Genomic DNA, 25,190 nt, shown 5'->3' with positions numbered 1-25,190 from the left:
TTTAGAATTAAAAAATCAACCAAATAATTTTGAAAGCAAGAAAGTGGCTTGTAAAAGTTTCTTGAACATTAAACAAAAAAGTTCTGCTCCACAAAAAATGAGTTAGGTATCGTTCACTCATTCTGTGTAATCGGTTTTGATGATAAATGTTCATAGCCAAGTTACTAATCACTCCCCCTCTTGCCACACAGACTCGGAGACGACCTTCACATCGCCCGTGAGCAGTCGAGCTGGAGAGGATCAGCCAGCTGCGGGATCTGTTGTTCCCAGCCAAGTGTCAGGATCTGTTCCTGGCCAGGAGGATCGCGAGGAGGAGGGCGAGGCGGAGGCCAATGACGAGCAGAGGGCCCTGCTCCAAGGACGCGATGCCGAGGAGGCAAAGAGGTCAGGGAACGAGGGCACGTAGCAATTAGGCACCACACACATACAAACCCCCAGAAAAATGTAAATGTAACAAGAGAAAACCTACTCCAAGGGAAACCCACACACAATACACAACACACCACAACACACAAAACATACAAAAAGGGAAAACTCAAAGTGATAGCAAAGTTAGCAAACATGGAATGTGAATTATATAAAAGCAATGAACAGTATCCTAGTCTAGAGATGGAGTGATGGAGATGGATCCCCGGAATTCGATCTGCGTATTTTTACAAAACGAAAGCAAAAGAAAAAGAGCCGCGCAAGTCGTACAAACAAACAGCTACAAGAAAATGCAAAACATAAACTAACTATATAATTCTAAACGTACTATAATTGCTACCAGTGTAAATAGCAGAGCCCAACAATCCACTCGTGTACAGAGCAACCTTTATTTACCGCCTTCAGGACACAGCTAAGCAGAACAACAAAATAAGTATCTAGACGAAATCACCAGAAAAGCCTAAATAGCAACAAATGAAACGGAAATATTCATATTTTGAATGCAACTTATAAGTATATACAATATTATAGAATATACACGCATCGCAATTGCAACTCGCATATTTACACATAATATATATATACAAACTAAGCGATATATATAAAACTCGAACTATTTTTCAAAATCACGCAAATACGCTAAATCCTGCAGATCGAAGGAAGTTGAGAAGGGGGATGTATAAGTACGACAAAATAGATCCCGATAAATTAGATCCGCATTGCATATATCTCTTTATGTAAATCGTTCGCGTATCGTTCAAATTCATGAAAATGTCAAGAAAAAGTAGTTGAAAATCGTTCGGCAACCAGTTCGTTTCTATATCTATAAGTATATGTGCGTGTGTGTAGGGCTTAGGGCTTATCGATAGAGCTTGGCTTTTGGCTTCAAATCCCCCGATAAAATCTGATTTGCCACCGGAGATTGGGTAAATGCAATATTGCTTGGGTGTATAGTAAATGTTGTTATTTATTATGGGGCCTGGGGAACAATGCACTTTGAGACTGTATTGTTTGAGATGCTTTCTAAATCTCTAGAGATTTTGAATATGTCTAGAGATTTAAAATTTTATTTATCTTTAAAGACTTGAAGTGTCCTTAGAGATTTTAAACATCTTTAGGGTTTTTTAATTTTTTACAGATTTTTAATATTTTTATATATTTTAAATATCTTTAAATATTTGAAATATATCTAGAGATTTCAAATACCTTTAGAAATTTGAAATATCTATATAAATTTGAAATATCTCTAGAGATTTTCAAAGCACAACTACTAAAGTTCTCATTGTGGTTTGTTATCCCTACCCATATAATGTTAGTTAGTTATGGAGCGTGTATGAGTGTTACGTATGTTAGTTAGTTCAGTTAGTTAGTTCTACCCTAGGCAATCGATGTTTAGTTAACTAGTCCTTCGTTTTCCGAATACGTAAGCAATAAAATTGGTAATCTTCGATGGGGGTTTACCCTTAAAAAAAAAAGAAGAGCGTGTTTAGTCAATTATTGCAACCCAAGTTGTTTGTCCCCACATTCCATTTTCCAGTGTATGCGTGCGAGTGTGTTTTGGTTTTGGTGTTTCAGTATATCCTCAATGGGTTATCCCGATCGATCTGTCCAACAACTGGCTTTGAATTTGTCCTTTGTTGCCTCTGCGATGAGCCAGGATGCGAGTTAGCCTCTTAGAAACATATCAGTAAAGGGAATCACTCACTCACCCACACACACTCAACACCTCTCACAGATACACACACACACCCAGCCACACTCACATACACTGTAAAGAAAACTACACAAATTTTATTACGAGACGATAATAAAATGTCTCATCGTCCGCTTTTCAAATTGATAAGAAAAAATAACACAGGCATCAACACAAACTCAAAACCAACACAAATTAAACCAAACCAAAAAAACGACAGCAAAAACACTATTCGATAACTAATGTTAAAGCCAAGAACTCGAAGTAATATAGTTAAACATTTTTAGAAATATGTGTACGTATTAACAAATGCTTAAGGCATCCAAAACTTTTGTAAGCAATTCATTTAGGATTATTTATAGTACACGGTTTTTTGGTGAGCACCGGCCACATTCCGCCACTCCATAATTTTAATTGTAACTTTTGTAAATATTTATTTCATATACAACAAGCCCCTTCAGAAGAAGCAGTTTCAGTTCTTTTATTTTTCGAACTCATTTTACGCCAACAGCAAACGAATTGAACTTGAAATAAAACTAACGAGAAATATTAAGTAATTGACGAGCAGAGCAGAGCAGAGCAAATACACGACTTAAGTGCAACACGTGCAAACGCAAGATGTTATTAATATTTAAATTATTTACCTAACGATACATACATTTTAATGTAGTCTGATGACGACGACGATTGTAAATCAGCTAAATTGAATACCGGAAATCGTTGGCGAGCATACAAATTTATTAAAGCGTATTTAAATCTATATGAGCGAAAAGTCATGAAAATATATAAATCATTGAGTAACATTTAACAGTGCATCTTTATTTATGAGGTTAAGAAAAGGTTTTGTATAAAAATGGAATGTTAAATGTAATTATATCTATCTATAATTTTTGTTATACATTATACATTTTCCTTTTTTCGTACGGTTTCAGTTCTTACTGTAGGAAGAAAATCGAAACATATCCTCAAGTCTGGGTTTTTCTCCAAGGCAATATCGCAGATCTATTTTGTTTTTACCTTTTGTAAGAACTTGAAAACTTCGCACTTCATTATCAAGCTCCTCCGTATCAGAATCATGTCCTTGTACCACCTCCAGAGATTTCACGTTTTTTGATACGATTCTCATAAGTTTAATTGCCACCGTTGAGTAATATAACACTGGCTTATTACCATAGGCTTGGTTTCCATGGAAAACTGGATAAAAGTCAGGCTGCCTACTCAACAAAATCTGTTGAAACCTTGTAGACGTATCGGCTAGATTTATGAGGTCTTTGATGCTTGGATACTTAAATATATGATAAAGACAGTCCTCATTTAAATTTAAAACGTTGAGGGCAACCATTTCGATGAAAAGATCATTCAAGCTACACGGTAAAATGAGAACTGAAATATATTGACCGCGAATAAGAGCATTAAATAGGAAAACAACTGATTAAGATAAAGAATACCAAACAATTTTATTAAAATTCTAGGACTATCTATGGTTATTAATCCGATTTGCTCAAATAACCATTGTCTTATCTTAAATAAATTATCAGTAAACATTTTGCCTAAGTGCATGGGAATATTTGCAAATTTAGGGCGATTTGCTAATCATGACTTACTAGGGATTAGCATGCGAAAACGATGCGAGATTGAGGTAAAAAGAAAGATAATTTAATAATAGTTAGTTATAAATGAAATATCGATTTCTATTTGAAATGAATATATTGGGTTAAAATTTTAGGGCTGGCGGCGATATTCGAAGTAAGCCTTATCGATCAGCTTTTTCTGGAAAATATAAAACAAAACCACATAAAGAAATATTAATATTATTTGGAAATATATATAATACTTACATTTTCTTCTGACAAAGGTGGGTCCAAATATGTATGCAACTGAAGTGGATTCTGTTGGCTTGGATCTCGGATCGACTTAATTCTCCTAAAGAGATTTGCAATGGAATCATGGGGCTGTTGGCCATGATTTATATAATAGCAGTACAGAAACTCCAACTTTTTACACTTCTGTATGATTTCTATAATTTCTACTGGCGATATGTAGCTAAATATACTCTCCACATACAAAGATCGAAGTTCAGTTAAATTGGCCAAAGGTGCTAAGCAATTGGGTCCACCAACATTAAGTGAGAGTTTCGTTAAAGAGCCCATCTGTGATATCAGTTCATAATCAGATGGAAGTTTCAGGCAGGTTCCCCGAATCCAGAGTTCATCCAGCTTGGGAAAGCATTTTAGTATAAGTCGAACACAACCGGAGCACTTGGCGAATCCGGAAAGTCGTAGTTCCCGCAAATCAGGAATAAGTTGAAAAAACTCCTCAAGGTAACAAATACAAGAAGGTATGTTTACACTCAAATAGTCACGAGCTGTTAAATTAAAATAGTTTTTTAGTTACATTTTCTTCGCTTTCCTACCAATAAGTTCTTACTATAGGAGGAAAATCGAAACATATCCTCAAGTCTGGGTTTTTCTCCAAGGCAATGTCGCAGATCTATTTTGTTTTTTGCTTTTGTAAGAATTCGAAAATCTCGAACGACGTTGCCAAGATCCTCTCTATCATAGTCATGTCCTTGTATCACTCCCAGTGTTTTTACGTTATTTGATACGATTCTCATGAGTTTAATGGCCACCGTGGAGTAATATAACACTGGTTTAATGCCATCGGCTTGGCTAACATGGGAAACTGGATAAAAAGCCGGCGGTCTACTCAGCAATATGTGTCGAAACTTAACAGAGCTATCGGCTAGATTTATGAGGTCTTTAATGCTTAGATACTTTAATATATGATAGAGATAATCGTCATTTAAATTTAAAATGTTAGGGTCAACCATTTCTTTGTTAAGATCTTTCTGACTACACGGTAAAATGAGAACTGAAAAATATTGACCCCGAATAAGAGTATTAAATAGGAAAACTACTTGTGGGCTTGTATCAAAAATACAAAGTAATTCCATTGAAATTCTGGTACTATCTTTGGTTCTTAATCCGATTAACTTAATTTGGTTAACCTGAATATTGTCTTATCTTCAATATTTTATCAGAAAACATTTTACAACAATTCGTGGACTTACTTTGCATATTTTGGGCGATTAGCTTATCATGACCTTTTTGGGGATTATCATGCGATAACTGCAAGGGCTCTCAAAAATAGATTTGATAATCAATGGGTACCTGATTTAAATATTTCACCCAAAACAAAATAGTTTCTATTCTGAAATTACCGAATAACTTACATTGATGTGTATCTTTTATTACATAGACTGTTTCACCACCCTTAGCGGTAAAAAGCCAAAAAACAATTTTTTAATTTTTCGGCTGGGAGCTTACAGACACAAAGCTTTGGTGGAAAACTTCTCTTGCCAGAATTAAATCAAAAGCTTAATATGCTAGGCTTAAAGTCCTTAAAGCTCTCACAGGATATAATAACGCCTGTGGATATAATTATTGGTCAGGCTAATTAACCACAGGACATGTGGAGAATCACTCACTCCCTTTTTCCCATTTCCCCTGCCAAAGGGAAAGTATTTCAATTATTTAGTGTAACTTTCCCACGTAATGGGGCGTGGTTTCTGGATGAACTATCTAATTAATGCCAACCTCGAAAACCACGCCCTCCTGATAGTCCCTATAAATGCTCGATTAACACAATTAGTCCCCGATTAGACGACATGTACTCACCACAAGAGGCGGCTGAGCTCAAAAAGCGGAATTATCGCAGCATCAGGGAGATGATCCGAATCGCCTACACGGTGGGCTTTAATCTCATGGATCCCTCCCGCTGTGGTCAGGTACTCAGAATGTGAGTATTTTGATTGGAGAGTGTAGTGATTTAAAAGATTTGCTACTCATTAACATAATTACTTCATCAGTTGGACTATTGTTCTCAGCCTGAGTAGCCTGGCTTCGCTTTACGGCCACTGGCAGATGTTGGCCAGGAATATTCATGACATACCGCGCATCGTCGAGGTGGGTTACTAAATTAGTTAAAAGTATTGTTAATTTTATAGGAAACTTTATTTGTTTTGTATATCAAGAGTAAAAGGAAGTGCCCGATCTTAAAAACTTTTCTAAAGAATTTAATTTCATTCCTTTTCAAACATTTTTATTATAATTATTTTGTTGTGTTTTAAGGTCTCAAATACTTCATTTCTTTTTCAATTTAATTATTTTTCTATTCTTCTGTATTATGTGACGATGTAAACATTTCTGTAAAATAAAAGTTTCATTTTTGTAGACATTTTATTTATTAAATTACTTTGATTTATTTTAAAAATTAAAATACCTCTTATGGTTTTTTTTATTCATTCTGTTGTTGCTGCCGATTTAAACATTTCTATAAATTACAAAATCCATTCCTTCTTAGACATTTTTGTTTAACTAACTTTGTTGTCTTTTAACTAATCACTTATTTATTATTTCTTTAAAAATAAACAATGACTTGCAATATTTTTATATACCTTAGAAGATTTTATATTCATTTTATTGTCATCGGTTAGACTGTTAAATTTATTTTTATACCCTTGCAGAGGGTATTATAATTTCAGTCAGAAGTTTGCAACGCAGTGAAGGAGACGTCTCCGACCCTATAAAGTATATATATTCTTGATCAGCATCACTAGTAGATTCGATCTAGCCATGTCCGTCTGTCCGTCCGTCTGTCCGTCCGTCTGTCCGTCTGTCAGTCTGTCCGTCTGTCCGTCCGTTTATATGCAAACTAGTCTCTCAGTTTTAAAGCTATCTGCATGAAACTTTCCCAAAAGTTGTCTTTCTATTGCAGGTAGTATATAAGTCGGAACGAGCTGGATCGGACGGCTATAGCATATAGCTCCCATAGGAACAATCGGAAAAATAAATGAAAAAAAATTATAACTTTGCTGTTTTTTAATTTTTTGTTTAGTTCTTCGACGTTTAGTAATGGTTAAATATTTCTGAATTACGGTTTAAATTTCATCAAAATCGGACGACTATAGCATATAGCTCCCATAGGAACAATCGGAAAAATAAATGAAAAAAATTATAACTTTTCTGTTTTTTAATTTTTTGTTTAGCCCTTCGACATTTAGTAATGGTAAAATATTTCCGATTTACGGTTTAAATTATATCAAAATCGGACGACTATAGCATATAGCTCCCATAGGAACAATCGGAAAAATAAATGAAAAAAATTATAACTTTTTTGTTTTTTAATTTTTTGTTCAGTTCTTCGACATATAGCAATGGTTAAATATTTCAGAATAATGGCTTAGATTTTATCAAAATCGGACGTCTATATCATATAGCTCCCATAGAAATAATAAAAATATATAAAATAACTATCAAATAATTGAGTTGCTAATCATCATAGCTTCAATGTTTTTAAACATATACGCAGTAAATCATAATTTTAATGTTTTCAAAAATGTTAAATTCTTGCAATAGCTGCAAGGGTATATGAACTTCGGCTTGCCGAAGTTTGCTTTCTTTCTTGTTTATTATAAGAACTAATTAAAAAATAAATGTACCCATTAGAGTATACATATATTTATATTAATGTGTATAAATATATTAATTTAATTTGCATATCCCGCAGACCGTTAGCACTGCCTTCCAGTTTCTCTCTTCGATAGCGAAGATGTGGTATTTTCTATTTGCCCATCGTCAGATTTACGATCTATTGAGAAGAGCTCGCTGCCATGATTTGCTGCAAAAGTTCGAACTTTTTGAAAGGATGTCAGGTGAGTTATTTTTAATCGAAATAATATATTAATGCATTAAGTTTAAATAGATTTACCAGTGATTAAAACAATCCGAGAGAAGGTGGAGTCCACAATGGATCGCTACTGGGCCAACACTCGTAGGCAACTACTTGTCTACTTGTATTGCTGCATTTGCATTACCACAAACTACTTTATCAACTCCCTGGCCACCACTCTCTATCGCCACTTCACACGCCCCAAAGGTTCCTACGAAATTGTGTTACGTAAGTATAAGGCATAATTAAATTTAAAATACACGAAAATCTTAAAGTATGATTTTTATACCAACAAGCAATAATCATTGTTAACTATAACTTCCAATAAATATTGATTTTTGAAGAAGAAACATATATTATAAACCTTAACCTACTTTAGCTCTGCCATCACTCTATCCAGGATGGGCAGAAAAAGGTTTAGAGTTCCCCTACTACTATATACAAATGTATCTGGAGACCTGCTCTCTTTATATCTGTGGCATGAGTGAGTTTCTGTATCTGGTTTTTTGTTATGAAAATTTTTTACTATTCCATTTCCTTAGGTGCCATCAGTTTTGATGGAGTTTTCATTGTTTTATGCCTGCATAGTGTGGGACTAATCGAATCACTTAATCAGATGATTGACTATTCCACATCCGAATTGGTTCCACCAGAACGCAGAGTGGAATATCTTAGATGCTGTATCTATCAGTACCAACGGGTTGCAAAGTAAGTTGCCAAAATTCGAAAACTCACAGGAAGGAGAAGGGAACACAAAGTAAATAATAACGAAAAATTAAAATTTTATTTTGCTTTAAAAAGTGCGAAAACTTATATCACCCTTAAAAGTTTTGATTTAAAATGGTTTTTCGAAATTTGATCCAACCAAAAATTTTTGAGCTGTCAATGCCAGTTTGTTGGAAATTTTATGACGAATTTAACGAGGTATGGCAATTTAAACTCATTTTTTGGAGGTCACTGAACGACATATTTCATCGCAAAATAAAAGCGACATATTAAATAATTATATTTTTATTTAATATACATATTTTTTAACTTTTCTTTTGTTTGAAAGCTTTGCAGAAGAGATCAACGATTGTTTTCGGCAAGTCACCTTCTCGCAGTTCCTGCTCAGCCTTTTTGGCTTTGGATTGGCTCTATTCCAGATGAGCGTGGGATTTGTAAGACTTTGATGGAGGAGTGGATTTAATGTGGGGAATTTACTTTAAGCTCTCCGTAGGGCAGCAACAGCAGCATTATTTTGTTCCGGATGACCTTGTACCTGATTGCAGGCGGCTACCAGATAGTCGTGTACTGCTACAATGGCCAGCGATTTACGACGGCTGTAGGTGACATTGCGATGGAGGGGGTGGTCCCCCACCCATTCGCGCACTGATTGATGTCTAATTGCGTGACTAATCGCAGACTAACTCCCACCGCAGAGCGAGCAGATTGGCAAGGCCTTCTACGAGGTGCAATGGTACGGGGAATCCCGGGAGTTCCGCCAGCTCATCCGCATGGTGCTGATGCGCACGAACCGGGGCTTCAGGCTGGACGTGTCCTGGTTCATGCAAATGTCCTTGCCCACTCTGATGGCGGTGAGTGGGGAGTGCAGAGGTAGATGCCCCACCTAACCATTCCACTTGATTGATTCGCAGATGGTCCGGACAAGTGGACAGTACTTCCTGCTGCTGCAGAATGTCAACCAGAAATAGGGCTCAAAGCTGAATAAAATAACAGTCCGTGCAGTGGCAAAAAATTTGTATTTTTCAACTGCCAAAATAGCTGCCATTGGTGATACCTTAAAATGGCAGAGCAGAGTCTCACAGAAACTGAATAAAATGAGTGTGCACTGGAAAAATATATATATTGATATGTTTTTTTAACATTTAGTTTTTTTGTTTTTTAAATAAATTACAAATGAAATTAATAAACATTTGTTTGTACTGGAAAAAGTTATAAAATAAAAGCCTTTTCACGTCCACAATTAAATATTTAAATAAAATGTTATATAATTATATATATTACAACTACAAAAAAAATGTAGTAGTTCTTAACAAAGCCTTTTTATCTAAGCTAAAAATATTGAATGTTTTCCCTTTTTCAACAGTTATAAGTTGTAGCCTTAATTTTCAGCACATCTATACTATCTATATACTTGTATATTCAAAAAATATAGTTATTTTTTAAATCAAGATATTTTTTAATGATATTTTATATTTTGAATATCAATTTAATTGATAATGACAATATTATATATACTAATTTCTGCGTGTGTGCGCTAAAAATGTCTGGCTGAAACTGTTGACAGGATGCAGAGTCCGGTCAATCAATACTCCAGTGTCCGTTGTCCTGTCTCTGGTGTGTTGTGTCCCGTTTCCCGTGTCCTTTTGCCCAGGGCCCTGTTCCGTCAGCCAGTCAGTTAGATTGCCCCGCCCATAAGTTTTGATGGTCGTGTGGCGCATTAAAATAATGAAATTGCCAGCAGATAAGGAGCATCGATGCCGCTGCCATTGTCGTTTCTAATCAATTTTATTTATTTGGCCGGGCACTCGGCAGAGCGAAACAGAGAACTTCGGCGATTGTCTTTACGTTGGCTCTGTTTATAAATATATACACTGGCATTATGTGCTGCTTTAAATGCCTTTCTTGCCAGCAAATCGCGACTTTAATTGTTAGTTTTGCTTTTATTCCCATCTCGGGGAGCCAGACTCTCAATATTTTTAATGCACGTTTGCTGTTTGCGCTTCCTTTGTTTGCCCTTCTTTATTTTCCTCTCCTACTTTTAACATCTTTGCCTCACTTTAGTGCCTTGCGCAAAAAGGACATCTTTTCTTTTCGGTTTATTGAGGCACATGAATATTCTTTAGCTGCTTATATCCCGTTCCCTCGCTGTGAGCGAACGCCTTTTCAGGCATTTATTTTTCGCATTATGTTTTATATTTGTCCAAGGACAACAATACTTTATGCATTGTGGCCTGGCTGTTATCCAGTTTGGGTTTGGGTTTGTGTTTTTCTTTTTATTTTTATTTTTCTTTTTTGAGACCATTACCGGGGAGTGAAATATTGGACCTCGGCACTGGCTGGCTAAAATTGTCGTGTTATTGCAAAAAATGGCTGGGCTTTATTCAATTTATAAATTGTTTTAAGTGCCCAGAAATATTTCACAAGCCCCTCAAATTACATTTGAAACGATAAATATTAAATGTATAAAAATTAAATATAAATAGTATACCCATATACTTATATTATTATTTAATTTATTAAATAATCACTCATAAATTGGTATATATTCCTGAAATAAAATATGCACCTTACTAAATATAAAACTAATTTATCATTTAATACTTTTTCTTGAGTGTAAATCCTTTGAAGTGAAACTTGAAACCTTGTGTCTAATTGCAGCTTAGTTTCTTGGCTTTTTATTTATTATATATATTTTTTTTCACACTTCTCAGTCCTCCGCTAATTGTCCAATTAGAGCGACAATAAAATAAAAGTTGTTGACTCACCGGCCACCGGCTCATTAAGGGCACCTGTACCTTCAATGTTTGCTCTTTTTTCTCCTTTGTGTTTTGCTGGGAAAATGGATTCGTTCACGTGTTAAATCGTGAAAAGTCAACGCGAAAGGGAGGCGAGTCAAAGACTGGCATGATAAATGAGCTGCACTCGAATGCACACGTGGGACAACCAGGACTCCCAGGACATTGGACTCCCCTTCCCACTCCAGCATCTACTGCCTTAAATACCCTTTTTGTAATGGTGTACAATTGTTTGTCTAGCACACAATCAAGCTGAACTGTATGCGTTTGCTCCACTTGTAAGTCTTTGGAGTGGAGCCACAGGGCGTATACGCAATGCAACGTATATTAAGTATTTCACGGGAATTTCAGCCATTGCTGTAAACGAGATTCTCGTTAAATGTAAGCCAAATATTTGCATTAACACTTCGCTGCTATGGCTTGTTGAGAAAATTAAGTGCGAAAATATACAATGTAAAGCGAAATTAATTTTCGACCAGAAAATCTTTACAAGATTTACAAATCTTTGGATTATAAAAATGCATGTAAAATGAAAATGTTTAAAAATTGTTGGTAAGATAAATAAAAACTCACAAAAAAACATAAACGGAAAACCTAAAAGGAAAATTCCATGATTCCGACAGAAAGACGAATCCAGAAATAAATCAGTTATATTTACTTCCGCCAACTTCTGTCCACATCAGCTGCTATTATGACTTTGCCGATACAGATCTGTCGATTTTCAGCATAAAATCAATACCTTTTGCAGCAATATTTACGTAATCTATAAAAAATGTAAAACTGGCGACCTCCTAAAAATGACTTTAAATTTCCGTTTTTTGATCAAAACTATAAAATATTATGGTTTAATGTTGGAATGCTATACCTCGTCGAATTCGTCATAAAATTTCCAACAAACTGGCATTCACAGCTCCAAAATTTTGTTTTGGCTAAATTTTCAAAAAAAATTATGTTGTGCGACCTCGAAAATATGAGTTTAAATTGCTGTTTTTTTTATCAAAACTATGGAATATAATGGTTTAAAAAAAAAAATAATGAAGATTCAAATTACGATTTATTAGAAATTTCCTTACGACATTCTTTATATTCTGAACCATTTGCCTGGTTATGAAAATAAAAAGTTTTCCTTTTGCGATTTTTTCCAAAAGGTTTGACTTTGTGTCCGTTTTTTTGGCTGTTGGCAGCACTGTCACACTTTCTGCATATGGATATATTTTAGTTTCTTCGTGTTTGCCCACGTAACTCGAAGTATACCGCCCACATATTGACCCATGCGAGGAATGGTAAACAATTTTCCTGTTTACTGTTTGTCCCACCGGAATTGAGAGTGCCCTTCTCGTCTTTTTTTACCATTTGTCCACAATTTGCTTATGCCCAGTGTGCCAGTGTCCTTTCCCCATGGCACTTGATGCGTAATCAGTTGGACAAACAGAATTCATCTACGACCATCTGGCCGGACATTGCTGACAAATCCGATTGGGTGTCGCATTAGAAATGGGGGGAAATGCGGATGCCCAGAACCTTCTTCCATGACTCTCTTTCGGCTCTATTAGCTGGATTGTCTTGGTCATAATGGAGCTAATATGTATGTATATGTATGCAGGACTGTCTTTGATCCCACCCACCCACTCGAAAAGGACGAAAAAGGATGAGTGTGGGGTCGAGCACGTGCCGGGGAAATATATGTCGACTTTAGGTCTTCATTCGCCAGTGCCAGGAATATTAGTCAATTGTGTGCCAGCCCAAAGAACACCATAAATGTAAACAGAACTCTGAACGAAATCCGGGAGTAGAGGAATAAAATAAGCTTTTAAACGACTCCCTAAAAGGCAATCTGCAATTGACTTTATTGACATTCAAAGGGTTTCAAACTGACAGAATTTTTTTTTTAGGATTTTGCTTATACATACGTTTTTTTAAGACTTAATATGTTAATATCTTTCTTGTTAATGCATGATTTAAGATTCCTAAAGAGTTTGTTGATCGCAAACGTATTCATAAATCATATTCAAGCAATTTTCAGCAATTATAAAACTCTTAATAAAAACAGACTTTGAAATATTAAATTCAGCTATATTTTTGGTAACTTAAGTAGAAACACATATTGGAAATTTCTACCTTTTCTTGGCTTTCACCTTCTTTTAAAGTCTAGAGTTTATCGAGTTATTGCAGCTTACCTTCATTCCATGGATTTTAGTATCCAGCAAAAGGAAAAGTGCATGTTGAAATTTCCCCCAGGCACAGGAAAAACCATTTTGGCTAAATGAAATTGAGAAAACGTTGGGCGCAGACAAAAGAAATGCCAAAACCGTTCAAGATCTGAGCACACACAAAGGTCAGATGGGATAGTTGCACCGATTTTTGTTCAAAAACATGGCAGCATTTTCATGCAAATTGCAAGGAGACATTTCATGTTTTTTTTTTTGCATCGAGGAGAGTGTGAGACCTGCCACTTTCGAAGGCCTACAACCGGAAGTGTCTCTGAGCCGTGAAACAATGTCCTAGAACCGAGGCCTTGTAATCCCTGTTAACCTACGGACTGCTTCTGTGCAGGTCCAATACACATTAAAAAATATACGGCCATTTTAATTATTTTCAATTAAATATACATCATTAATTAAGATATTATTGTAACCCAATGTAACTTTTAATAATATTATTTAAATTCAAATCTTATTAAGACTATAGTTTTAAATATTTGTCTATTATGTTTTCTAAATTCTTAAATTTACAATATATTTTAGTTGGTGAATAGGTTTCTGGCTTTTTACTTTAAGTTTTCAAGTATTCTTAGATAAGTTTTGTTTTATTCTTAATCTTTGATTATTAAATTCACTCATTTACTGAAACAAAAGACTAAACCAATGCACAGGAACTTAGGATTCTAGTCATATGTTATTTATGTTATATTTTAATTGGTATATTAAGTCTATTTTTTTTAATTAAAAGTGTTCAAGTTGCCTTCTTTCACATTCACTCACTGTCAAGTGTAACACTTGAGAATGCGGCCAAGAAAGAATGTGGCTGAACCTTTCCGGGGTGAAATTTAATTTGCTGCACTTTAAGCTGCAGGCGCTACTTTGTCGTTTTCCGCTTTCCCTTGCCGGCTTTTCGCCGTTTTCCTTATTTCCCTTCTTTGTTTTTTTTGACTCCTCCGCGGGCAGCATTTCATTTTATTCAGTTGTGCTGGCATTGTGCGAGTTTTTATGCAATTTCTTTTTTAATTTCGCTCAACTTACTCATGCGAAATGGCACTTGATGCTCCTTGGTTATGCGTTTGTATGGGTATCCTTAAGTAAGTGTGTGTGTGTGTGTGTCTGAGTTTGAGTGTGCGTGCCAGTCTGCACATCCGTTTGAGTTTCATGGGAATTAACGCTAAGCTGCAGGAGCCCTCGTTCCCATCTTCGCCATCTTTTCTTTGGCAGCTCCCATTTTTCCGCCCACTCCCGCCTTTTCCCGCTTTTCCTCGCACATTTGCAGTGCAAATGAAGAGAAGCGAAAACAGCAACTACAATAAGGAAGAGGTTGACGGCAGCAGCAACAGTCAATTTTTATTTTAAGCTCGGTGGCAACAAGAAGGTAATGCGAATACTTTTGGCCATCTCCATTGCAGACACACACAAAAAAGCGAGGTGCCACGCCCCTTGAATAACTTATGTTTAAGCTTTTGGAAAAATATTTTTTAACATATATAAAATTTCAGAGAATATGAACTTAAACACTTCACTTTATAAACACAAATACCTTTGTTACTCTAAGTTGAGGTAAAAGCTACCAATTTTAAAGAGTTAAGTTAATAAATAGTTGAGTGGATAAGTATAAAAACGTTTTATATGTATAATTACTATCATAGCACTTCTTCCATTTCTACTAAAGAATGAATTTAAACTAAAACACCAGATTTTAAAAAAATTTCGACTTACAACTGGTTTTTTAGAAGCTAGAGTAGATAAGCAAATAAACTTAATAAATGTATAATAACTTTCTACTACTTCCCTTACTCCTAAAAAATATACTCATACAGTTAAAAGTTTTATTTAGTTTTCAAGAACTAAGCCTGAAAAAATATTTAAAAGTTCATTGTTAGCTAAAAATTAAATTGATATACCAACAATAAAATGCCATTTAACAAAGTTAAAGTTTAGCTTTTGTTTTTAATATTAACTATATTTTGGAAGAACCTTGAAGTTCACCAACAAGAAACCAGCTGAATTTTAAAAGCACTTTGACGCCAAAAAGGATTTTCATATTGGTTGAAAGTGAAGGTTAATGAAAAATATCTTTTTTAAGTTGCGGTTGTTATTTTATGGTTCCGTCAATCACATTTTTTCAGAGCCTCAAGCAAAAACGCTATGAAAGTATTTTTAAACATAACTAGGTTTTGTACTAAAGTTTAATTTAAGAGAAAAGTAGCTTAAGAAATAGAAATGTGGCCCAGCAAATGAGTCTCAAGTTCCTTATACTTATAGAACATGCGAAATCTCAGCTGTGTCACATTTTGAGATTCAACTCATTGACTATCGTTTGACAACTCTAAACACTGCCGATGATCTGCTGCTATTTGTCTGAGCAAATGTCCCATAAGTACTCTATATATACAGATACTGGTAGTTCAGACCCAGTTGAGTTGACAACTGCCGGGGTGAAGTAATTTGCATTCTGGGCCATCATCTCGGCCCAAGGATCCGGCATTCCGACGTGTGTAAGTGGATGGTACTGGCCTGAAATCTCGGAGTCAATGCAAATGCAGTGAGTAAATGTAGAGTAAACGCCGGGGCTTCTGTCTTCACTGTTGTGGCGGTAAATATGCAAATAAATGCATGGGACCGGTCCAGTGCAATCACGTGCACTTACAAAAATGCGACAGGGTCCGAGTCCTGCCATCCTGCCATCCTGCCATCCTGCTGTCCTGCCATCCTTGGCATACATAATTCAGTGCCACAAGCAAACCGCTCGGTTGTGTTCTCCCTTTTGTTTGATTGCATTTCAATTTGTTGGGTCTTTCCTTTCGATTTTCCACCCACGCGGAAATTAAGCTGCAATGGAATGGACAAAGAATATACAAAATGAAATTGTTTTCATGCTCTTATAAATGTTATTTTTAAAAGGTAAACACAGTTCGTGCCTAGATTTGATTTATATCTATTTATATTTTAAATATGGTAAACTACCGCAAGTAAAAGCACTTTATATAAAAGAGGGGTATTTCTGGCCTATTCAGCGCTTAACAGAAACTCAATTGAATGACCACCTAATTGCTCCTATGCAGCAATATAAATTCCGCTACATCTCGCATTCAAACAAATTGTTAGGCCATTCAAAAACCAGCCGCAATAACAGTTTCGAAAATGGCCAACCTTCAAAAAGAAACACAAACTTTGTTTGAACTCCCGTAAATTCGTCCCTTTTCCTTTTGACTTCCACTCAGTTGAACATTTTTAGCGTTGGCAAATGGAAATCGTTTCGAAAGTGTTCGCAACTGCAAATGGTGGACCATTGAAATTCATTTACAAACGGATTCCACACTCCCTCACATGTCCACTGAAATCACAAAATCCTCGCAGAGGGACACTGCTGACGTCATGTCAGCATTTTGCATGAAATCGAATGGGGAAAAGCGGAGAAAGCTGAAAAAGGGCTGAGTTATTGCGAAAACAATTTGAAATTTTTGAGTGATCAACGAAAAACCGCGAATAAATAACAACAGCATGACGCAGGCCTGTAGAAACATTTATATTTTTTATTAGTTATACGGCTGACGCAAATAGTGGGCCATTTTCTGTTATTTTTAGCCAACGTCCGGCGCCCGTTTTCATAATTTATGAGAACTTGATTTATTTGTGCGCATTTCCGCTCGTTTCGATTCCATTACGATTGGTGGAACGCTCCCTTTCCGTTTCCCGTTTTCCGTTCGCCAAAAAAAAAACCCATAAACTTGAACCTGATTAATGGCCGTCAGCACGACATGTGAAAAGTGTTGCCTATTTCTGCGGACCTGTTAATTGCCGACCATAAAATTGGCCAAAACGCTCGCCGTCACGCGAACCTGAACTACTGGGCTCCTCGAAAATAAAATCAAACAATTCAATCTGCTCAAAATACATTCGGAGAACAGAATAAACTTTAACTTGGCCAAACAAGCTGCAAGAAAGCACTGAAAGCCATTTCCCCCGTTTCCCAGTTTCCCAGTTTCCCAGTTTTCGGCTCGCTCAGCCTGGCAAAATTAAATTTACAACAAACAACATCAGTTACATGTCGTCACGGCGGAACTGGAACCCAAAGAGCATGAATGGGAATCAGGGGTCAGGGGTCAGGGAATCGGTGACTAAGGACATGAAATTACACTCTGAAAAAAAGCCATAAAAAGATATTATTGAAAATCAAATTTTAATAAAAGAAATGAAATATTTGCGATTAGAAATGATTAAATATTGAAAATAAAAATTATTGTTGGAGATAAATATATTTATTGAAGAACATGCTTGCAATGATCAAAAAGATAAACATAAATCGAAACTAAGGTAATCATAATAATATAAGGCTTGCATTTAGATTTCAATAGCACATAAAACTAAGCAAAGCATATACAAATAATTTATATGTTATATTCCTAGCTATCTTAACTGTCGATATACTAAGTATATATTTTCAGAGTGCAGGAATAGAGGGCCAGGGGAGCAGGAGTTCACATGTCGGCGCGGCTTTCTTGGAGGCGTCCTAGGAACTGGTAGCTGGGAATGGCAATGGCTTTATAGCAATTTAATGTGTTCGTGTTGCTGCTGTTGTTTCCACTCTTGTGAAATATGATTTCGCTTTGCTCTCGGCCACAGTCACGAAAAAAATCATTCAAAAAAAAACAACAAAAAAATTGAGCAATTTGCTGGCCTTCTAGCAAAATCATCACAATGGCGGTTGTGTAGTAGGCGGAATACTTGACTTGGCTTCTCCAAAAGTTAAGAAAATTTTGCGTTCATTTACATACATGCGTCCTATTATATACATCTGGTAATTGGGCTTGCCATTAACTTGTTTTTTTCTGGCTCATAGGCCTTGATTTTGCAGGAGACGTTTCACCACATGTGTGCAATCATTACTTGGTTTTTTATATCTCCTTAAACTGTTTATCTTTAAGTAAAATTTAACTCAGGTTGTTTAATATTTTTAAGTTCAAGGTTCTTGAAGTTTGTTTATTTATAATTTATTTTTTTTAGTTGTTCGTTCTATATTGATTTAGATTTATTTATATTTATTTAAATAACCAAAATAAATAATTTGCATTTGCACTCTGGCTTGTCCTCCATTAATGTCACATCCGACATGCTATTTTATACCCCTGATATATATATATAAATTCATACCACACCCAAGGAATATCAATAAACCCTGTGGCCTGCAGCTTTGATTGCCGGGTGACATTGAACCTTGACATTGCTGCCTCGCAAAAAAAAGGATTCCCCAGTGCCTGTTCCTGTGGCTTATTAATTATGCTGCTGGTCATCGCTCGTGGCTGGCCATAAATTAATGACAGCAAGTTCAGTGTCCCCTAAAATTGCTGCAATTATTTGCAATATTTGCTTTTTCAGAATGGCTGGCAATTATGAAAATTAACATGTTTGCGCATAATTGCACACAAGAGCCGCAAATTGCGGCTGCATAAAGCCTATACATATTCATCAGCCTACACAAAATCTTCAAGAACTTAAAAGGTGGGTGGTTTTTTGCGTGTGGGTCTTGACTTTATTGTCATGCTTTATTTGTCATACACGTCCAGGTTGGTGAATTAAATGTATATTTTCTCTGGCTTCCTGCAGGGCAAGTACAAGGGAAAAGCTAGCGCAACATCGAGACGGAATTTCCCAGACTTTTCGCAACGTTTCGTCTTTGTTCTCCTTTGCTTCTAGTTACATTTGATTAAGCTTTTAAATCTGCCTGCAATCATATTTATTCGTAAGTTCGCCTGATTTTAATAATTAAGGTAAGCTATGGAAATATTTTCATGAATTGTCATAAAGGAAAATGTTGGGACAATCTAAAGCACATTTTTTCGTTGCTCTTTCCACAGTGCGACCTCCTACAGTGAGGCCTGAGTTATTGCCTCCATTTCTTGGCCCTGTCAACGCGGCCATTTCAGAGCCGTCTCCATTGAAGGCCGTGTCAATGATTTGCTTGACTGGAATGCGGCATTTATGCTGAGCCATCTATGCAAATCTAAATCTTCGTCTGCCCGAGGGACGGCTAACCCATTTGCCATTGTCATCAGGGTGCAAATGGAATTTGCCTGTTAACTCTTCCATCTGGTCACCTTTTGACCGTTTCTTTGGCAGTTGTCAACCCGTCGAAAGCGACTTATACGGCACACCTTTCAGGTGCGAAAAATCAAGATAAAAGGATAGGCTGTGCGTGCTGGAATGGCCAAAAGTTTTATTGTCCGGCAATGGACTCTTGCAATAAATGTTGATTTTTGTGCCTAGGAAAAAAAGGGATTTTTAAAGGTATTTTTATGGGCGGAGACAGTCTGATTTTATGACACCGTTCGTGGTTAATAAGTGCCAAGATTGTCTGCATACATAACTTATTCAAGGACTCTTCCACGTGAATAAACAGTAAATAAAATAATAATTAAAATTTAATAATTAAAAATTGTAATGAAATTAATTAAATTTCGATTTTAATTATATTTTCTTAAAGAAATGTTAAGTGAATAATAATAAAGGTATACTAAAATTATTAAAATTGTGGAATGTTTAATGCATCAAATGCCCAAGCAAATAAAATTCTCATAAAAAGTTATATTATGTAAGTAAAACACCAAGGTATTACCTTTCCCACCAGTTGATTTAAGGCCGCGATGGGTCTTTAAAATCTAAAAGCAATTGCAATAGCAATTACCCATCGATTTGTTCGATTTGAAGGCGCTCAAGTGCTTAAGCGTCCTTTCACCTTTTTGGCGATTTTGGTCCTTGGATAAACAGCATTTTGTTTGCATTTGCGTGGCGTTTATTTGTTTGCCCGCTGTTGATGTCTGCTGGTTATTTGTGGGGATTGGGATTTTAGGGAATGGGAACTTGAATACTCGTAGGGGTCAGGACATCCTGTAGACGTGGTGGGTCAAAGGCTCCTTTCGGTCAATGTTCCCCAGGTGCGGCAAATAAATAAACGGCTTACTAAAATTAAGGGGGCCAAGAAAGAAATGAAAATTCGCATAAAATGTTTATGCCCTGTCGAATTTAACGAGAGTAGTCCAGAAGTCTTCCCTTCGATTTGTCCTTGCAATTTGCACTCGGCATCGGTGAAATATAATCCACTGCCCCTCAATTCCTCAAATTAAGTAAAGTGAGCGGTGGAATCCCCCCTTGCCATTTAAATTTGCATAAGGGGCATCATCGGATGCGAATGCGGATACGGATGTGGATGCGGATGGGTTGCAGTGTAATTGAGCGAAGTGAAATTGCGTTAATATTTAACAAGCCAGCGAAAGTGCAAAAGTGAAGCACATTAAATTGCGAAAAGGGATGCGGAAACGAAGACGAAAACGAAAACGAAGTCCGTCGGGGCCAAGTGCGAAATTATGCGGAATTCAGGGAGATCCGCAAAAACCCCTTTCCCTTTGCAAATGCTAAATGTTATCCAGAAGGTCAGACGAGTGTGGAATTCAAAAAAAATGTTTTGGCCCACTCTGCGATGATTTCAGCGAATATTTAAATTCCCATTAACATTGAGCTTCATATTGAATTACTTGTGTTAATGCCATAAATATAAATTCAGTTCCATAAATTCAATTCATTGAATTGATTGTGTTAATGCCATAAATTAGCAACATACGGGCCATGTTTTCAGTGAATATTTAAATTTCCTCAACGTCGAGCTATATGTTGAATTTATTGTGTTAATGTAAAATATATATTTAAATTCAAAGAGTTCAAGTGTTGATTTTAACAAAAACGTATTAAACTTTTATTTCTTTTCAAAATCCTAGATTAAGTTTAGCTTTTTTATTCTTAAAACTTTAAACTTTACTATTGTTTTCATACTTTTAATAAATATGGTTTGAAACCTAACTATTATTACTTTTGATAATATTCAAAAAACGCGCCTTTACTTTCTTTCCGCCAAAAACACAATAAAATACCATAAGAAAATACCGCCCCTTGAGTTATCGATATCGGCGATCAGCTGTGCCTATCGAATTCAAACAGCTGATGTGGCTGGCGAATTTCTCCGTTGTTGTTGCACTTTCTGTTTTGGACTTTGAGACGCTCGCCTCTCGAGTTTAACAAACAATTGTTATTTAATTTGGAAATCGAGTGAAGTGGAGAGCTGAGAGCCATGTTCCGAGCAAGGGTGCACCGCAATCTGTCATGGATTTCAACGAATTCATCGCGAACAACGACGACTCATGGTCAGCACTATCAATATTTGCAGTGCTCCAAGCTGCCTACGCTATATTTTCAGCGCTCCTTGCCGAGATTACCGATTCCTCTGCTGGAGCACAGTTGCAACCGTTTTCTGGAGGCCACCAGGCCACTACTTTCTCCAGAGGAGCATTTGGAAACCAAGGAGAAGGTGGAACAATTCCGTCAGGGAATCGGCATGGAATTGCATGCGAAACTCAAAAACCATGATGCGGAGAACAAGCACACCAGCTATATATCACAGCCCTGGTTCGACATGTATCTGGCCGATCGGGCGCCACTGCCGCTCAACTACAATCCCCTGCTGGTGATGAAAAGCGATTCCCGGCCGGAGTACCAGGATCAGGTGGTGAGGGCCACCAATCTGATCATCAGTTCGCTGCGCTTCTGGCGCTCCCTGCAATCGGATCTCCTGGAGCCGGAGGTCTACCACATGAATGCCAAGAAAAGCGACACCGCCAGCTACCGCCGCTGGATGAAGGTGGCTCCCAAGGCCCTGGCCACCTATGCCTCCTACGCCTTCAAGGCCTTCCCCCTGGACATGAGCCAGTATAGCCGATTGTTTGGCACCTCCAGGATTCCCAGGGTGGGCAAGGACGAGCTCGTCCAGTCCCCCAACTCCAAACACATCCTCGTCATGCGACGTGGCCATATGTATGCCCTGAACGTACTCGATTCCAGTGGCTACATCGAAAGTCCCAGTGTAATTCTGGGCAGGCTGAGGGCTGTGCTCCAACTAGATGCCGATCGCGAGGCGGCCAGTGTTCCCCTCGGTGTCCTCACCTCCGGACAGCGCGATGAGTGGGCCAAAAGCCGAGAGCAGTTTGTCTCTAACCCCAAAAATGCCGATCTCCTCCAGAACGAAGTGGATGCGGCTCTGTTCTGCGTTTGTCTGGATGGCCCAGAGGATGGGGTCTTCAATGAGGATCGTCAAGAACCTTTGCTCAAGCATTTGCTGGCGGGAAAGGCTCACAATCGGTAAGAAATCATAACAGACTATATACAGTTGCGGTCAAAATAATAGTACCACCACCGCTTCTTATCTTTGAATGTTTGTTCTTCGTATTTCCCTCAAACAGATCATGCAATAACTGACTATTTTATTAGATTTAAATATGTTTAGTTAAAATATATATATATAAAATATATATCCGCACCATTTTTATGGAATCAACCATTATCTTATAGAATTGCAACGCGTAAAAAACTTGTATATGTTTTTCTGTAGCTAATACTATAAACTAAATGGGGCATACATTACAAATACATACATACATTTTAAATCAGATTTTATATATATTTATAGTATCATTCAAGGTGCAGATTAACTATGATTAATTGTTATTTTCTTAAATGTATATAAAAATTATTATTAAATCATTTACTGCAGTATATTTAAAAGTGCATTTAAAGCTTTCATTTAACAGTTTCCAATTTTCTTTAAAATAATTTTGTTTGTTGGTAAGCAAGCATTATGATAATATTGCATTTTTTAAAAAATTTAATAATTATGGAGGTACAAATATATAATTCACATCACTTTTCTCTAACCCACAGGTGGTTCGACAAGTCCATTTCCCTGCTGATCAGCGCGGATGGCACCACGGCCATAAACTTTGAGCATTCGTGGGGCGATGGCGTGGCTGTGCTGCGCTACTTCAACGAGCTCTACAAGGACACCCTGCAGCAGCCGTTTGTGTCCACGGAGACGGTGCACACTCCCGCCGAGGGAGACTGCAGCAATGTGCGACCCATCAACTTCGAGGTGGATGAGGCCACCAAGGCGGCCGTTTCGGAGGCCTACAGCAAGAATGCCAGCATTGTGGACAGTCTGGACCTGAATGTGCTGAAGTATCCGCACATGAACAAGCCCACCTGCAAGCAGTTTGGCCTGAGTCCCGACTCCATCATCCAGTTGTCCTTCCAGCTGGCCTACCGTCAGGCCCACAATGGCTATGTGGGCACCTATGAGTCGTGCAGCACCTCCGCCTTTCGACATGGACGCACGGAAACGATGAGACCCTGCACCAATGCCACGCGCGACTTTTGCGAGGCCATTCTTTCGCCGGAGCGGAGTAAGCCAAGTGCCGGCGAACTGCGGGCCATGATCGACAAGTGCAGCAAGGTGCATGGACAGCTTACGAAAGAGGCAGCTATGGGCCAGGGATTCGATCGGCATCTCTTCGCCCTGCGGCACACTGCCCAAAAAGAGGGCATTCCCCTGCCCGATCTCTACGATACTGAGGCTTACAGGCGCATCAATAACAACATCATCAGTACCTCAACCCTTGGCTCGGATGCCCTGCTAGCGGGCTCATTCGGTCCGGTGGTCAGGAATGGCTTCGGAATTGGGTAAGCCAAGGCTGTCTGTCTGTCTGTCGAGATTGGGGTATTTTTATACATTTGCGTAGGGTATTATAATATAAGGCAGAAGTTTGCCGGGGTCATGAAAATATAAGTTTTTTATCTAATCAAATAATAGCAATCAAAACTAGTTTTAAAGTAACTTAAAAAACTAATTTTTATATTGTCAAGCTAATACTATAAACTCAGACACATATAAAAATGCACATTTGTCATAGGTATAATACTTTAAAACACTTTTAAAAATATTGATATAAATTAATAATTTTTTTTAATTTAAAATGTAGGTTAGATACTAAAAACATTTTTAGTCCTACACCAAGTAAAGGTGAACGAGAATTTTAAATTATTTTCTCAAATTTTCCGAAAATGATTTGCTGCGGTAGTTTAAAAACTGAATTTTATAGACTTATTAACAGTTTTAATTTTTCTTGATAAACTTAAGCAATGTCAAAAGTTTTGTCAACTTATTTTAGTGCACTTTGATTTATAACTTTGTATTCAAATTTCAAAAATCGGAATTAGCATAATAAGAATCAGACAAAGATATAATATTGATTGTGTTTTATATATATATTTTATTTTTATATTTGCTGCAAGGGCTTATTTTCTTCGGCGTGCCGAAGTTAGCTTCCTTTCTTGTTTGTACCCATTTACCAACATTCTTTGACAAATTGTTCAATTGCTGACAGTTGATAACCTATTTTTCTTTCTCAGCTATTCAATACAGAACGATTTTGCCGGCGCCATTGTCACTACGTACAAAAACCAGGCCGATGGGAAGGTGTTTATAGACAGCCTGGAATCGGCATTTGATAAAATTTGCGCTGTCATCCAGCAGAGCGGCAGCCAAAGCAAGAAATAGAAAAAACAAAAACCAGGATTCCAAGATCCCAACCAACCCCCTCATGAATATGGCTTTAACAAAACAAGGAGATTTATTTTGATGCTTTTACACTGTATCCCATGTGTCTGAATTGCAATATCTTATTCCTAGCTCTACAATTTATAGATTATACACTGAAAACATTCTGCCCCATCTAA

General features: G+C 37.0%; 4 protein-coding genes and 1 long non-coding RNA gene across 12 annotated transcripts in view; 4 read left to right on the top strand and 1 right to left on the bottom strand.

The window, feature by feature from the left end:
- The window catches only part of LOC108145819 (potassium voltage-gated channel protein Shab), a 65,832-nt gene extending 62,910 nt beyond the window's left edge, over positions 1–2,922 (top strand). For 6 of the 8 annotated variants that reach the window (XM_017271412.2, XM_017271413.2, XM_017271411.2 and 3 more), the window contains one exon: positions 192–2,922. In XM_017271412.2, coding sequence (XP_017126901.1) covers positions 192–406 — 215 coding nt within the window. In that variant the 3' untranslated portion in view covers positions 407–2,922. The remainder of the gene's footprint in view (positions 1–191) is intronic. The other 2 variants (XM_017271417.1, XM_017271416.1) reach the window with 1 other exon arrangement.
- An 850-nt stretch (positions 2,923–3,772) lies between these two features.
- On the bottom strand, positions 3,773–5,416 carry LOC108145822. The gene is made up of 3 exons (XM_017271427.2): positions 4,547–5,416; positions 3,958–4,484; positions 3,773–3,889 (listed from the first exon to the last, which is right to left on the bottom strand). Exons 1-3 carry the CDS (start codon positions 5,070–5,072, stop codon positions 3,842–3,844), a joined length of 1,101 nt encoding a protein of 366 aa, XP_017126916.1. The 5' UTR covers positions 5,073–5,416; the 3' UTR covers positions 3,773–3,841.
- Positions 5,417–5,503: 87 nt separating this feature from the next.
- Positions 5,504–9,674, top strand: LOC108145821 (odorant receptor 63a). Its single transcript, XM_041708168.1, has 10 exons — positions 5,504–5,917; positions 5,988–6,084; positions 7,688–7,832; positions 7,883–8,077; positions 8,229–8,333; positions 8,392–8,557; positions 8,904–9,009; positions 9,069–9,173; positions 9,271–9,426; positions 9,487–9,674. The coding sequence occupies exons 1-10, from the start codon at positions 5,787–5,789 to the stop codon at positions 9,541–9,543; spliced, it is 1,263 nt and encodes a 420-aa protein (XP_041564102.1). The 5' UTR covers positions 5,504–5,786; the 3' UTR covers positions 9,544–9,674.
- Positions 9,675–19,209: 9,535 nt separating this feature from the next.
- LOC121467111 lies at positions 19,210–19,849 on the top strand. The gene is made up of 2 exons (XR_005977231.1): positions 19,210–19,345; positions 19,433–19,849. It is a non-coding gene; the product is annotated as an uncharacterized LOC121467111 (long non-coding RNA).
- Positions 19,850–21,582: 1,733 nt separating this feature from the next.
- Positions 21,583–25,190, top strand: LOC108146413 (carnitine O-palmitoyltransferase 2, mitochondrial). Its single transcript, XM_017272416.2, has 3 exons — positions 21,583–22,760; positions 23,340–24,134; positions 24,864–25,190. The coding sequence occupies exons 1-3, from the start codon at positions 21,697–21,699 to the stop codon at positions 25,009–25,011; spliced, it is 2,007 nt and encodes a 668-aa protein (XP_017127905.1). The 5' UTR covers positions 21,583–21,696; the 3' UTR covers positions 25,012–25,190.

This window comes from Drosophila elegans, unplaced genomic scaffold (assembly GCF_018152505.1).
Source record: "Drosophila elegans isolate 14027-0461.03 unplaced genomic scaffold, ASM1815250v1 contig_208, whole genome shotgun sequence".
NCBI lineage: Eukaryota > Metazoa > Arthropoda > Insecta > Diptera > Drosophilidae > Drosophila > Drosophila elegans.
Note: the sequence above shows the minus strand (reverse complement) of the source record. Positions and strands in the feature narration are given on the sequence as shown.

Coding starts and splice junctions, on each gene's coding strand:
- LOC108145821 (XM_041708168.1), top strand. CDS start 5,787: ATGTACTCACCACAAGAGGCGGCTGAGCTCAAAAAGCGGAATTATCGC. Junction 9,010..9,068: donor TCCAGATGAGCGTGGGATTT/GTAAGACTTTGA, acceptor AGCTCTCCGTAG/GGCAGCAACAGCAGCATTAT. Junction 9,427..9,486: donor CCTTGCCCACTCTGATGGCG/GTGAGTGGGGAG, acceptor ATTGATTCGCAG/ATGGTCCGGACAAGTGGACA.
- LOC108146413 (XM_017272416.2), top strand. CDS start 21,697: ATGTTCCGAGCAAGGGTGCACCGCAATCTGTCATGGATTTCAACGAAT. Junction 22,761..23,339: donor GCGGGAAAGGCTCACAATCG/GTAAGAAATCAT, acceptor TCTAACCCACAG/GTGGTTCGACAAGTCCATTT. Junction 24,135..24,863: donor AGGAATGGCTTCGGAATTGG/GTAAGCCAAGGC, acceptor TTTCTTTCTCAG/CTATTCAATACAGAACGATT.
- LOC108145822 (XM_017271427.2), bottom strand. CDS start 5,072: ATGGAATTACTTTGTATTTTTGATACAAGCCCACAAGTAGTTTTCCTA. Junction 4,485..4,546: donor GTTTCGATTTTCCTCCTATA/GTAAGAACTTAT, acceptor TTAATTTAACAG/CTCGTGACTATTTGAGTGTA. Junction 3,890..3,957: donor CACCTTTGTCAGAAGAAAAT/GTAAGTATTATA, acceptor TATATTTTCCAG/AAAAAGCTGATCGATAAGGC.